General features: G+C 36.4%; 1 protein-coding gene across 2 annotated transcripts in view; it reads left to right on the forward strand.

The window, feature by feature from the left end:
* The window catches only part of LOC113067112 (N-acetyl-beta-glucosaminyl-glycoprotein 4-beta-N-acetylgalactosaminyltransferase 1), a 154,054-nt gene that overhangs the window by 40,460 nt on the left and 97,211 nt on the right, over window positions 1–16,383 (forward strand). For both annotated transcript variants that reach the window (XR_003279272.1, XM_026239383.1), the window contains exon 2: window positions 7,788–7,897. Coding sequence is in view for 1 of the 2 variants with exons in the window: in XM_026239383.1 (XP_026095168.1) it covers window positions 7,788–7,897 (110 nt within the window). In the remaining variant the exon portion in view is untranslated. The remainder of the gene's footprint in view (window positions 1–7,787; window positions 7,898–16,383) is intronic.

Genomic DNA, 16,383 nt, shown 5'->3' on the forward strand with positions numbered 1-16,383 from the left:
TAGTCAGTGTTGCTAGGATGTCAGTTTCCCAAGAAACCACAGTGAAATAGTCACGTGACGTTTACAGCTCCGGTAACTAGTTCAAACAAATTACTGTAAATTTTCTGAGCTATGCAAGATTCAAGGTCTAGGCTTAGTCATAGTAGATCAACATGTTGTCATTGGTTGAGCTTAACCAGTTAAACTATGCTAAGCTAACAGGCTAAATTAATATTACTGATTTTAACATTACAGATCAAAATTCATGGAGGGATAAACTTGCCACCTCATTGGTTGGCCAACCTGTTAGCTAGCAGGTGTGCTACTTCTGGGCTATGGCTATGAAAACATGGCTATTGGAGAATACTGTATAATAAGAAATCACTTCAGAAATAACTTGAAATGGAATTTCTCAGCTTTTCCTCTCCATTATTGATTCTTAATACACATTATGATTGACCTCCTAACTTGTTTTCTACCCTTACAATTCACTGTAAAGTTAATGGACTAATTAGAGCTTGTATCTCCAATGATGTGTGCAATTAAAATGTTCAAATCCTCATGTTTAGAGTCTGCTGTGACATTTCCATTTGTTTGCTGCCTTTTTATCTCTTACTAAACATTGTGATAATGTGTTTAGTACAGTGGAAATGAAATAAATTGATCTCATTGAGCTCACTGTTAATTAGCATTTCTGCTGGGAATCTGAATAAGATATTTAAGGGTCCAAGCAGCTTCTATTTTATGCTGTAAGCATACAGTACAGACCAAAAGTTTGGACACACCTTCTCATTCAAAGAGTTTTCTTTATTTTCATGACTATGAAAATTGTAGATTCACACTGAAGGCATCAAAACTATGAATTAACACATGTGGAATTATATATGGAATTATATACATAACAAAAAAGTGTGAAACAACTGAAAATATGTCATATTGTAGGTTCTTCAAAGTAGCCACCTTTTGCTTTGATTACTGCTTTGCACACTCTTGGCATTCTCTTGATGAGCTTCAAGAGGTAGTCACCTCAAATGGTCTTCCAACAGTCTTGAAGGAGTTCCCCGAGAGATGCTTAGCACTTGTTGGCCCTTTTGCCTTCTGTCTGTGGTCCAGCTCACCCCTAAACCATCTGGATTGGGTTCAGGTCCGGTGACTGTGGAGGCCAGGTCATCTGGAGCAGCACCCCATCACTCTCCTTCTTGGTCAAATAGCCCTTGATGCCTTCAGTGTGACTCTACAATTTTCATAGTCATGAAAATAAAGAAAACCCTTTGAATGAGAAGGTGTGTCAAACTTTTGGTCTGTACTGTATATATATATATATATATATATATATATATATATATATATATATATATATATATATATATATATATATATATATATATATTAGTGGTGGGCATAGATTAATTTTTGTAATCTAGATTAATATCACTGTGATCTTGAAATTAATCAAGATTAAAATGGCTCATTCGAATTCTGCCGAAGGCATTCATAATTTGTGTGTTACCCAAATAAAATTGACAAACAGTAAGTCTTTGAGAAGGGGTTTATCAAGCTAGATGGTGCATTAGAAAAGGATCTCCTGTTTCCAAAATGCATCACAAAGTGCTTGAAAGCCTTATGCCTGTTTCACACCAATGTTTAAGTTTTTTTCAATTTTGAAGGAACAGAATCCAAATAATTAAATGTAAAATAGCACTAGATAGTCTTCAATGTAAAAATGAAATATACAATCAAACCTACATTTATTCGGACACCTTCAACATTTCTCACATTATTACAGTTTTTCTATATATATCAAAAATTATACCTGGTGTCTGAATAATTTTTGGTTTGACTGTTAAAACTACAAAGTAATTCAGTCAAGAGCAGTAAGTGATTTTCATTTTCATTTTCTTGGATTAACATTACAGCAGCCAGTAGCTAAATTAGGCGCAGTCACTTTAAGAGACGATGAACGCATCCAATATAATACACATCCCATTTGTTTCCTCAACTGTTTACTTTCACTTAAGAAATAACTGACCGTTTTTTCGAGCATAATTTCCAAGGTGGATATTTTGACATATTTTGTATGTATTTGTCGGCACAAGAGCAAAAATAAGCAAATTCGATGTTCAAGTGTTTTGAGACGCCTTTCTCTTCGCAGAAGAGAGCTCGGTTCAGTGTCGCTGTCCGTGATACGCGGCTCTCTCTCTCTCGTGCGCACCGAACACAGTGCGCGAGTAACCAGCTACTCCATTCAGCTTTTCCGCGTCTTGTGTTTGGATGCTTTAATGTTTAAATCGAAAAGCGGTACGGCTTAACAACACGTGAGAAAGATAAGCTTTAGTGACGATGCGCAGCAGTGGCCCGTCATCTGTCCTGAGCATCTTTTTAGGCTGTCCTCAGCCAGTTGGTTATATAAAATATCAAGGTGAAAGTCATCATAGCTTGCTTAATAGACCCAGCTCCCAACCCAACTTTGAGAATAGATTAACGGCCATATTTTTTTTATCGCCCGATAAGAGTCTCGCGTTAACGCAGCACGTTAACGCCGATAACGGCCAACCACTAATACATATATATATATATATATATATATATATATATATATATACAAAATCCAGAAGCCTCTTTCAATCCTCACCGTATTCAGTAGAAGATTTCTCCATTTACAGTTTCCTCCTCTCAATCCACACCTCCATTCCTGCAATAAAGCTTGTGGCCAAATGCTTGCAAGAGTAGTTCTCAAGACTCATCTGCTTATCCATGAGACCTGTTACAGTATGTAATTTAAATACACCTTTGAAGTCTTTTTAAGATGTTTGGCTACTAATTAAGCATTTTTTTTTACTATATTATATGCTATTGGAATTGCGTTTGCACAGACTCCCTTAAAGGGCAAATGTTTAAAATGCCAAATTTACTGCATTGTTAGGATATGTTGTGTTATTGACAAGTTATTGTTGTTTTAAATTAACTGATTCAAGCCCATAAACATTTGAGAAACAAGGTCAGAAAGCCAATTTTTCTTTTTCTGAAACATCTGAACACACCATGCTCATGCTCATAAATACCAGTGTGCCTCACAAGGATTCAGCTCTATAAAGTTAAATAAACCGCACATCAAGCTGTGCTTATTTCCTCCCCGCAGAGGACGTGTATATTTATGAAGGAAACATAAGCTATCAGTTTCTGTGTAACTTCATGATTCAAACCCAATTGCAAAAAACTAATTGTGAATAAAAACAGAATGCAATGATGTAAAGTTTCAAATTTCAATATTTTATTCAGAATACAACATAGATGACAAATCAAATGTTTAAACTGAGAAAATTTATCATTTTAAGGGAAAAATAAGTTGATTTAAAATTTCATGGCATCAACACATCTCTAAAAAGTTGGTCAGTTTAATATGTTACTATAGATATTGCCGTACCCTGCTAATAAGGATTTAATTTTAGTTGTGCAGGTCTTAAAGGGTTAGTTCATCCAAATATTAAAATGATGTCATTAATGACTCACCCCCATGTCGTTCCAAACCTGTAAGGACCACACATTATCACACACGCAGTATCATCAGCTCCTCGGTTCTCAAATCGGACACGTTTGACAGAAATGGTTCTTGACTCATGAACGAGTCAGTCTTTTGTTCATTATCTCTTCACAGCAGTTCAGTCAGTCAGACGTGAACCATTTTAAACGATTCAGTTCGATTTGGTGAACTGGTTCAAGAAGATCCGGTTACATCGAATGATTCGTTCGTGAACCGGATATCGTTACACTGCAGTGAACGCGCTCAGAACAGACCCGGAAGAGAAGACAATGCTGAATAAAGTTGTAGTTTTTTCTATTTTTGGTCCAAAATGTATTTTCGATGCTTCAAAAAATTCTAACGGACCCTCTGATGTCACATGGACTACTTTGATGATGTTTTTCTTACCTTTCTGAACACGAACAGTAGACCGTACACACAGCTTCAATGGAGGGACTGAGAGCTCTCGGACTAAATCTAAAATATCTTAAACTGTGTTCAGAAGATAAACGGAGATCTTGCAGGTTTGGAATGACATGAGGGTGAGTTATTATTGACGTAATTTTAATATTTGGGTGAACTAACACTTTAAAAGAGGTCTTAAAAAGAAGTCTTAGATTGAAACCTGTTTAATCCACTGAGTGAATTCCTGGGGAGGCCCTGACAGTTTTTCCAGCAACTCAGGATTGCGGTTTTGTATTCCTGGGGTAGCTTTTCCTTTGTTATTTTATCTTCTTGACATTTGATCCCTCACTCTGGGTAGAATAAATGTCAAAGGAGTATAGTAGCTTACACTTAGCGCCTTGAAGTAATGTTTTACACTTAAAAAATAATAAGTAAAAGAATACAATAAATGAGAGGATGACTACACAATGTGGGTTCCTCCTTATGGTGGCGGCCATGTTGAATTCACATGACCAGACAAATACTACTCGCGCACCTTAATTAAATGTTTCCTTTAACTCTTTGTCTTTGGAAAAATCTTAACTGACAGATACAATTATTTTTGTACTTTTACACTCATCATTTCCTGAAAACCTTTGTATTTGTGTGATATTGCATCCACACAAGTAGGGGTCAGTATAAAGTCTAAGAACACTGTCACAGTGAAATAATGTTGTAGTAATGACTTACTGCAAGATCATAAATTAAAATAAATGGTACCAAATACTTCCAGTAAGCCAAATGGTGAAACAAAATTTGCAGTGACACACACTATGCACATGCAAGTGCATATGTAATATCTCCTATACCTCCAAGCTGTGACCACAAATGCCTTTCCCCATAGTCAGTAGTTATCTAGAGAATCTTTTATTATAGAAGCATTCATTATATGTTATAGCCTTATTCCCTCTGGTTAAAGTACAACATCATTTCAAACACTGTTTAAGCTCCGTGCATGTGTGACTGTGCTTGTAAAGAGCTAAAGTCATAATAAGCCCACAGGCAATAACACTCTTGCAATAATATTTTATTCTCTTGAAACAGTTTCCTTTTATAAGGAGCTTCTGTCAAGGCAGAATTGTGTGCCTTATTTACCTTGTAGTCCCTCTCCTTGTCTGGACTGTTGAAAATATCTTTTATCCCTCTGTCGATGTTAACACACCTCCAAGAATATCCTTCTAGCTTTTCAATGTGCCACCTGAGTGATCCTCATTTCCTAATGGCAGTCAATGGAATATAATCCCATAATCCATCCGAAGTGTGTCACTGACCTATAGCGTCACTAGTTTCTGGTTTCTGGACATACTGTAAATATTTGTTATACATAACCAAAATTGTTTTTTTGCACGATTGCCTTATATGCAGCAGATAGTTCTGGTCAAATTTGTATTGCCCGAATAGCTTTCTAAAAGTGCTAATTAGTTTACAACCAATGCTGATTCAAAAATTGTTCCTCTACGTACATGTCTGCAAAACTCCAAAAATGCATTTAATTATCTGCTATTTTCAGTTTAAATGAACACTAGTTGCAGTAAAACGTTAAGAACTTTTATTCTTTTTCACACAAATTATGATTACAGGGGGAAATGATCAGTTTATAAAAAGAACAATCAAAGATCTGTTCTTGTGTGATTCCATTAGGGGTGCTCCGATCACGATCGGCCGATCATTAATGCGCATTTCGTCAGTAAAGCCGGTTCTCTAATCAGCGGTTAATTCCATCAGGTGCGTGATTTCACATAGAGCAGCTGTTACTACACAGAGCCGTTGTTAAAGGTGCTGTAGGGAACTTTTGTAAAAAAATATTTTTTACATATTTATTACACCTGTCATTATGTCCTGACAGTAGAATATGAAACAGATAATCTGAGAAAAAATCAAGCTCCTCTGGCTCCTCCCAGTGTCCTATTGCCATTTGCAGAAAGTCATGCGCTCCCGGTAAAAAACAACCAATCAGAGCTGCGGTCCGTAACTTTGTTTGTGTTCAAAATGTAGAAAAATGAACATAATAAGCGAGTACACCATGAATCCATTTTCCAAACCGTGTTTTTAAGCTTGTCCTGAATCACTAGGGTACACCTATAATAAGTGTTTATATTTGGACTATTTTAGATTGCTTCAGGGGTACCGCGGCGGAGTAACCCAGTACCTTTGTGATTCTTCATAGACATAAACAGAGAGAAGTAGTTTCAGCTACGATGTTCTTCCGCAAGACGCAAGCAGTTCTGTTTATTAACCGCTAGAGCGTCAAAAGTTCCCTACCGCAGCTTTAACTGAGAAGATGTGCCAAAAAACACTGAAAATGAAGTTATGCGAGATGCGCATAACTATCGGCAGTGATCGAAGCACCCCTAGATTCCATGCACAATATTGTGTACCTCAAAACACTTTTACCATAGAGCATGATTAGTAAACTCAGTTTGTAAAGCAAATATAAAACAGCAGACTTATTGAAAGTGCAAACTTATTCTCTTCCAGCAGGAGGCACTGAAATCAAAACAGCCCTGCGCTCATGAACGCTAATTTATCAGGCATTTTAGGAAAGATGAAATAAAAATGACAATCATTTCCCTTCAAAAATACATATATAAAATGTAAAAACAACTGTGCCGTGTTTTGCTTTTGATACATGCAGTGCTCATGTTTATAAGTCAAAGCATTTTGGAAAATCTATTTGTGGTGGTCAGTGTTGATATTATGGCAGGCCGCCACAAATAAGTCAATGTATGGGAAACCCTGAAACTAATACATTTTCACATTTACATCGCAGAAACATCTATATATATAGTAAACTTCAGTATTTTTTTTCAATATAAAGTTCAGTAGCTCCCCTTGTAAAGTGTTGCACTTACAATGTGATGTGCTTGTGAAAAAAGATCAGTGTAGGAGCCTATTTTGATTAGATTCAGTTTATTGAATATTTTTGTTTGAATTTGCTTCATTTGTAATCTTACTTTATTTATGTTACCATTTGGATAAATATTCTGTAAAAATATGTAATATGTTAAAATTGTTTACTGGCTCTTTAAGAATCACGACTGTGAAGCTTTGCGGCACTGCGCTCTTTGGAATACAGTGGAGCTGCACAGTCTTCTTTACCGAATCCGTGATATTGAAGATTTAAGATCACATTTTGCTTTTTTAATTTTATTTGTTTTATTGAAATGAAAATCAATATTAAGTAAGATATCTTTATCAGAAAACGAAGTACGTGGATTGTTTTATTGGACACAGAGCGAGTGAAACCAAACCTGAAACTAAATGCGCAATCACAATCAGAAACTTGTATAAACAAGCTAAATGGAATGAATAGTTCATCAAAAGTGATTTGTTAACACAGCTGTTTAGTGTGTTGTGTTTGTGGACCAGACCTTGTGCTTACAGTCAAAGTTCAGTTCTGCAAGGCTGTCAGCTAACTGGACTGTAGTTTAAAGAATATAATAAGAAATCATAGTGTTGTAGCTTGCAAATATTTTTTGATAAACAACCTTTGGTCAAAGACCTCCTTAAAGCATTTTTCATAATACTTACCAACACAGCTGCTGGCATTCAGGTGTACGAGAGGTATTTATGTATTAATTCTCTTGCCAAAGGCAATTTTATTTGTGTCTGGCACTTGTTAAGTGTTAATTTTGCAGCCCATCTGTAGCCATTTCCATGTGTTCTCTTGCTCTCTCTCAACTGCTTATTTCTTGCTTCTTATTTCAACTGCTCAGAAGAGTCATTATAATGGAAGCTCATAGATTCAGTGTGCTGTATGCAATACAAATGGTAATGATATAGAACCAATAATAATTCTTATGCAATATAAAGTGAATGTGTGCGGTCATTGTCTCATTTACAGATGGTGAGAGGCCGATGGAGGGAACTGATACCAGTGGTAAGAGAGACTCGCGTTCATCAGACAAGTACCGTAGAAGTGAAGACAGCAACAGCCAGGAGGAAGAAAATGCAGTAAGATTGTTTGTTTGTTTTTAATTTATGATTAAAAAAAAAATTAAATAGAGGGCTTAAAGGGTTGATAGGATGTTGCTAAAAAGAACCTAATTTTGTGTATTTGGTGTAATGCAATGTGTTTATGCAGTTTACGATTAAAAAACACATTATTTTCCAAAATACTGTATATTATTGTTGCTCCTCTATGCTCCGTCTTATGAAACGTGTTGTTTTTTACAAAACTCATCGTTCTGATGATGCAATGCAAATCTTCCTACACAGTGATGTAGACATGTGGGGGTGTGTTTGAACAAGATGTTTTAAGGGGGCGTGGATCATTCTTAACTTTTAAATAGAATATCTCTTTGGGTTTGAGACTTTAATCTTTGCAACCTTAAGGATTTGATCTATGCATGAACAGCTTGCGACACTCCAAAGAGAAAGAAAAACTTGAAATCGCATCATATGATCCCCTTAAAAAAAGATGTGCACTCAATTGTATTGAATCTGCACTTGTAGTGTACTTTAAATCTTTAAAACTTTAGCACATTTATATTTAAGTGCACTTTGTAATATGACAAATTAAAAACTTTAAAGAACATTCTAAATCATTGTTTTGATAATATGTTGTCATGCTTACACTTTATTATCATTTAGTACATTTTAGTATTTTGATGTGCACATAAGAAAGTATTATTTTACAACTTGTGTGTCATATGATATTACATTTATAGTTAAAAAATTTTAAATGTATAAATTGTGCATGTGATAAATTGCAGCTTTATCATTACAAATGTGAAATTAGAACTCAGTTTTAATACACAACACGTTTCAATATAAGTTGCATTCAAATATATTTTGGTTTATAATATACATTTTGCAATACCATATTTTAAATACAGTAATTATGAAATTACATATAAATAGATATTAAGATACTGTACGTTAAAATCATATGAAGTCCTAATTGAGTAAAAAAAAAACACTCTAAAGTTCAACTAATTGTGTTTAAGTTGATTATATTTTTTCTATTAATATTAGAATTTTTTTTGCAGTAATCACCCCTTCACTCTTTGAATAAATGTGAATTGGAGGCTGGAAAGAGATTTGAATCCACTTTCACATTCAGATGCAGTGTGAATACAAAAAGGACTGGATTCTGAGTGGATTTGCAGTATGTGTAGAAAAGTATTCCAAAAGTGATATTTAACCAAATCTTGCAGCAAACATAACCATGACAAAACTTATCTCGAACTGTTTCTGTCTTGAGAAAATCTGAAACACACGCTACTTTTTGCAAGATGCTCTTTTAGTCCATTCATGCATCCATAAAAAGTTGACTTTATCTCACTTACTGAGGATATATCAGGTCAATTCAAGCTCTGGAAGATGAGGATATGCAGTCTGGAATAAGATACCGTTCAAACCAGCTTAAATGATTGATGGCCTTTGCGGTAGTCCAAGATGTTTCTCAAAAGAGCCTTCACTGCATTTCCGTCCCTCCCACGGCCCAGCACACTGCGTACTATCAGTGTCACTCACAAGCTAGTCCAAATGCTCTCCGCATCTCTCACAGGACCAATAAAACCTCAGTGTCAAATAAAATCAGTTGCATTTCCATATGTGGATACAAACGAATAACCTCAGTTTATTATTAAGCACAGATATAAATGTTTATATTCCAGGATCTTGCACAAAAAGATAATTATTTTACTTATACTTCATATCTGCTGGCTTTGAAGTCATCTACACAGTGCACAAGTTGAAATAATTGACTTTAAGCAGATTTATGAATCGTGTTTCGATAGGAAATGTGTCAACAAATGAAAGCAAATTGTGTTCGTCAAAGCATAGCATGGGATTTTTAAATCTATGGTTTTAAAGCTGCGAGGATAGTATTTATCAAGTCATAATGGAATGAAGATTGCAGAAGATGATGTGGACAAACAGAGAGTCTGTGACAGATGCTGTGCTGCTGGAGTGATTTATGTGTGTGGAGATACATCTATCAGTTCCTGTGCTGTGCTGTGAATACATGAAAAGTTTGTCCCGAAAGAGTTTTCTTTCAGTCAGAAGTTCAGGAATGATGTCGAATTATTGCCAGAAATTTGCAAAGCCCTTGTTTAGAAACCGTTCTTAATTTAATACCCATGCAATCATCTACATACAATCTTCACCTTCGAGCTGTTGCCTATTAATCTGCAGCACTTGACAGTTAATTTATTATGAATAGTTTGCAAGTGGAAATATGTGTGGAAATAGTTCGTAACATTTTTTATAGGGCTAAAATGAAAGGTTTTAGTAAATGTGCTTAAAGATGTATACATATTTATGGTAAAATTGGTTTAAATTTCTTCTAGAAATATTAGAAAACAAATATATTTGATTAAAATAATGGTTTAATATAATATAATTGAATATAATTATTGAACATTTTATTCCACTATTCAAATAGCTTACTGGTTGCCAGAAATAGCTAAATAGTTAATACAGTAATTACACTTAAAATATACTGTAAAATATTTGCAAACATTTAGCCCTATGGCACTTTTAGTGTTATTGCCCTTTTTAATCACCTATTTTTAAATAATCCTGCATTGTGACATATTTTTTTAAAAGTACCAAATATTCATGGTCACTTGATATGAGAACTTACAGGCATTTTAGCTAGAAAAGAATGTGCAAAGTGCCTCTTAAAACAAATTAATCTATTGTATACTCATATCACAAAATTCTTTTAATAACAACCACCTACTAGATTTCCTTCACTGCAAATTTAAGTGAATGATATCTAGTCAGTTCTAATTAGAGTGCACCGATGTGCCTCAAACCAATGTTAAATTAATATTGTAATAGTTTTGTAATTCTTCAAAATCAGAAGTGGTTAAAGGTCTGGATCTTTCAGCAAAGCACTGTGGGTTATATAGCATTGCACTCTCAGATACTGGTCTCCATGGTAACTCTGTCTACTCCGTACACTACTGTTGGATCGTTTCCAACCTTACACCAATAACACAGACTCAGGGTGGAGAGAACAGTATGTGTGTGTGTGTGTGTGTGTGTGTGTGTGTTTGTGCGCCCATGTGACTGGAGCCTCAGGGATGTATTGGACTCTCTTGGATATTTTTTTTAACATTATACACGTCTCTCATATGATATTAGACAATCCTTTTATCATTTCTTTGTTCTAATATGTGGAAGAGTCCTGCTTCATACACACTACCCAACACTTTAACTTCGGAGTGCTTTGAATAGCTCACAAATTTGTTATAATATATATTTTAAAGAAATGGTTCACCCAAAAAAGAAAAACCTGTCAATTTCCCAACCTAATGTTCTTCCCCATATCACTTCCTTTCTTCAGTGTGACAAAAAGGGAGCAATTTAGGAGTCTTACAATGACCACAGCCTGTCAACGTTCAAACAATTAAAAGACGCACCTTAGAGGTGTCGTAAAGGTAGTGTATCTTCTGAAGTTGTATATTAGCTTTATGTGAGGAAGAGAGTCATTGTCATTTAAGTCATTGTTAATTGATAGTCTTCCCTTCCTCCTTATAGCTATGACAGTTGTACCCAATTCTGTACTTGGAGGGCCACTTTCCTGCAGAGTTTAGCTCCAAACCCAAATAAATGCACCTGAATCAACTGATCAAGGTCTTACTAGGCATACTAGAAACGTCCTGACATGAAAGTTAAACACTGCAAGACAGTGGCCCTTCTTTCTTCAAGGTTTCTCCAACTGGGTTTCACTGATGAAAGAAGGTTGTGCAGGTTTGGAAGGATGAGGTTAAGTAAATAATGCAAATACAGTATATTCCGTTCTGGATGAACTGTTCATTAAAATTGGTTACTCTTTTAACTTTCAACTAGTCGATGAATTTTACTCCAAGGGTTGATGTGGCAGCACTGAATGGTGCAGAATTAGAGGTGGGAGTGTTGTGGGTATCATCCATATTAATTACTCTCAGGACATCTTCAAGGTGAGACCTTGCATCTGAGCTCACCATTCACAGCTGAAAGGCAGAAGAACCACCATCAGACATTCTGAAGAGCTTCTCCCTTTGTTGAGCACTGGATACACCTTACATACCCCAACAGAACATCAGAACTCTTGACATTATTATTGCTGTCTCCGGGCAAACAGACAATAATTTCACTCAGACCTTGGCCAGCCTCTTCTTGTAATTGCCTGGAAATGGTTGATTATGTCATTTCTGGGCCCTAGAAATAGTAATGGGTCCACTTAAGCGCTAACTGCAATTGATTGTTTAAATGTCTACCGCAAACATACTTTGTGGTGTACACAAGCAGTTCTTACAGTCACTTCATGCATTTTCTATGATCAAATAGCTATCCGATTTGTTAAAACGATTCCATTTAGACTTGGCCATATTAATGTGTCTCCGCAAAACAGATATAAATCCAATCTACAATTCCCGCACTATATGCATATCTCACATTAACCAAATCAGCAGATATGCACTGAATTTTATTCATCATCAGCTAATTTCAAGATCAAAGACCTCAAAGGGAGAGACAGCGGCATCAGCACTGGACAGATAAGTTAGAATTACTACTTTTAAAGAAGATGATTATGTCTGCGACTTCCTTTTAGTTACATTTTGAAGTATGCATGTTGGGTTGCTAAAGAGGTGCTCAGCTACTCATCCACGGCGATGCGTGTAGCATTAGCGCTGTCAAATCTGGCTATGGCATGACATATAGCTTATAACACACTCTCACACATGTTTATTATTTTAACATTTTGGCAGGAGTAAAATTTATATATGTTGTTTCAACAATCAGATGCTTTTACATTTATGTTTTCATCTGGAATGCATCCCAGACCACCTCCTGAAGTGGTTTGAGGGATCGGATTTAAATCTGTCTTTTCGGAGGGCATTTACACCTGTTTTTTCACAATTAAATAGCTATCCGATCAGAGAAAATGCATGAAGTGACCAGAGAGTGACCAAGAAGCTACTAAGAAACTTGAGGTTAATGTACGTAGATTTGACCTTAAAACAAGGTGTAGGCAAGGTGTAAGAGTATAATTACTTCAAGGCAGAAATTAAAGGAAGAAATATTTTTGAAGAAGTCATTAGGTGGAGCAACTTTCGGCAGGACTCGTAATTGTCATCCAAAGTGTATGGTACACTAATTGATGGAGTAGTACATCTCAAATAACTTGGGTTCCCTGAATACCTTGGTTACGGCACAGTGGCAATAGACTATACCAGGGGTGCCCATTACTGCTAATATCCTGCAGTATAGCTACAACCTGCTCCAACACACCTGCCTGGAAGTTTCAATCAGTCATAAATACCTTGGTTAGCTGGTTCAGGTTTGTTAATTATGGGTTGTAGCTCAACTCTGAAGGGAGTTGGTCCTCCAGAAACAGGACTGGGCACCCCTGGGATAAACTTTCAGATTCTGGGTTACACAATACTTGGGACTTAACCTACAACCATTTTATAGATTCATAGATTCTGTTTAAAGACTTTAAATAAGGTATATGCTAGATATGGAAGCTTTCAGGGCTCATCAGATCTGAATTACTTTGGTGTCTTTTCACCCACTCAAAGCCTTAGCAGTAAATAATTTGGAGTTCAAACCTATTGCTGTAAAAATAAAGCTCTTCAGACTTGCTTATGCTTCATGGGCAGTGGGGTGGCCTGTCACACCATCTGTCACTCTGGCAATGACCAATGTTTCTAGCTTCAGCCTGCCCAATAAATAAACTTATGCTTTTAGGTTGCCCTTCGCTGTACTCAGGCAGAGTTCCTCATGCACACTGCTGTAAAAGTGGTTAGTTTATCATCGTCATTGGTGGATAAAAGCAAATATGCAGTCAATATGGTTTTGACATGTTAAATCAATATCTGAGACTTTCTGCTGTGAGGTCGATTAAGCTCATATGGGGCCAAGAGACACCTCTTAATGAGCTTTACATATATGCCAATAGATCTTGCTAATTGCCTAAATGGTATTTTTAATAGCTGTGCTTTGGTAAAGACAATCATTAGGTCATGGGGGTTCAATAGGCCTTTGTTTAAATTGTTAAATTACTCCACCACAAAGCAAAGCCTTAGCCGTAACCAGGATGTAAATAAAGTTCTGGGCAAAAAATTGCCCCTCAGAAAGTCCCTGCTGGCGAGGTAGTACTTTTTCCAAGGTCTGGAACTTTCAAGGGCGGTACTTGAGCGCTAAACATGCTGATTGGTTGAGTTCATGCTGCATTGTGATTTCAACCACCATTTATTCAGATCATTTTCAAAATATTACTGTTATCTTGTCATGAAATGTAGTTTTAAAATTATTTCAGGCGAGAATATAGTTGTTTTAAACTCAAATATGTGGTTTATTTATAAAGACAGCACCTGTTTTCAAAACGTGTTCCGCCGATCTCGGAGACGATCAGCTCCATGCAATCAGCGGGAGCTCAGTGATCATCTATCCGCCGAGGGCAGCCTCACCTCGGCTAGACCTTCTGATAAGTGTCGCTGGCTCTGATGTCTCTTTAGTGGCATAACATAAAATAACATAAAATATCATTCAAGGAGGCAGTGGTATTTGTCATATTTCGTCTTATTGTAAATATACGTACAGTAAGGAAAATTACAGTAGCTAATGCGAGCTGACTGATGTTATCGAGTATGCTGCTGTTTGCAGAATTACTGGACTTGCGTCATCCCATCCAGCGGGAGATCACACTCTTGAGTTGAACTCGTGAAGTCCGAACTACCGAGGATACAAGTCTGAATTTTGCATACTTGTATTGAGAAACGCGGGCATACCTACAATCCCCAGACTATTTGCCTAATCTTCATGGTACTTTAGGCCGCAGTGGAAACGCAGAAAGCAACAAGGTTTGGGGGGAAAAGTTCCTGTGAAAAAAAAGATCCTGGTACAGTCGTTCCGGTTAATTTTGGTGGAAACTCGGCATATAAAACACTGAGGGTGCGAGTTTAGCTCAGTTTAACTCGGTTACAAGTTTAACTCAATTTAGCTCATTTACCAATAGGGATGGTTACCAAGAACCGTACTATTCCTTTAATGTTAATAAAATAAAACACAGAGAAAAATTACACTGCTCTTGACTGAATAACTTTAATACCGTTGCTAAAGTTCAGCATTAATAAAATTACTTTTTCAAATTTGCTTCAAACTTTTCACTTTTTTGCGCCAAACAGAATCGAAAACAGTATCGATAAGTATCGGTATGGATAAAATGTAAACAATATCCTTTTTTTTTTTTTTTACATTTCAGTGTCCCATCTTTTAAATCAGATGAAGCCCTGACATTTGAATGAATGAAACCCTTCACAAATAAGTCACTTCATGTAACTGAATCTTTGAGGTAGATTGAGAAAACCAGAGAGGGTCTACATTTTCAACACCATCTCATTTTTTTGATTTCATAATGTGAAGCCCTTTAATAAACATAAATATATCAGGGATCAAAATGAGTGACAAAACTGTGCAATTATTTCTTGCATGTGTTGACAGAGAGGACCGTGTTCTTTAAACAGTGGGGAACTGTTGGAAATTTTGCCAATCCTAGTTTACACAAAAGCGTTATAGTGATGGATATATTTTTGCGCTCAATGCAATATTGTACTGTATATACATAAACCCACATGCCACTGGGCATAATGAGTTTCCATTGTACTATACTAGTGGAATCAGGAATAAGTGATTCATTTGTAATGGAGTGCTTAAACCAGTGGCTCCTTCTATTTCATCCATTCTTTTGCTCTCAAATATTTCTGCTCCTTAGATAACCTATATCCCTCTATTTCACCTGATTCTACCAAAGTCTCCAATTTATCAGCAAGATTGAGGAATTGGAAGATGTCTCTGGCTCTGATTGGCCCCTTACTGGGGGTTATTTCCAAGGTCACAGCAGGCATTGGGCCCTAGGGCTGATCATCTCCTCATGATTCAGACTCCTGCTTTACTCCATAAACCCTGCAGCTAATGGGCTAAACTGAGGGATCGACAGCACAGGTCTTCCAGGAGGTTCCTGGGTGACGGAGTCAGACTGTGTTCTGTATGAAAGCTTTGTGGCTTGCAGGCACCCCAGAGAGCCCTGCTCCTCCTCTAAATCATGAGCAGAATGATGATGGGATTGAGGTGCTGAAACCAATTTACTGTATGGCCCTGGTGGGTGTACCTCATGGGGTTTGTCTTCTCTGAAGAGGTTCTAAGGCTCAGCCAGAGGACAAGGTCAATGATTAAGGCTGAAACTCCAGTGATGACCCTGTCAGAGATGGGAAGAGTCTTTATAATAGCTTGTTTTTAGTTAATGTGCCAAAACTGAAGTAGTCAGGATAGTAACACTTTGTCCCAAGTATTGTATGTGCTGCTAAAAACTCTATGGTTCAAATGTATGGGGTTGGTAAGATGTTGTTTAATGACTCTGAAAGAAGTTTCTTTTGGCTTTGATTGATTGGATCAACTGTTTTCTATATGAATATATGTTAAAATATATTTTATTCCAT

Source organism: Carassius auratus, chromosome 50 (genome assembly GCF_003368295.1).
Source record: "Carassius auratus strain Wakin chromosome 50, ASM336829v1, whole genome shotgun sequence".
NCBI classification, from domain to species: Eukaryota; Metazoa; Chordata; class Actinopteri; order Cypriniformes; family Cyprinidae; genus Carassius; species Carassius auratus.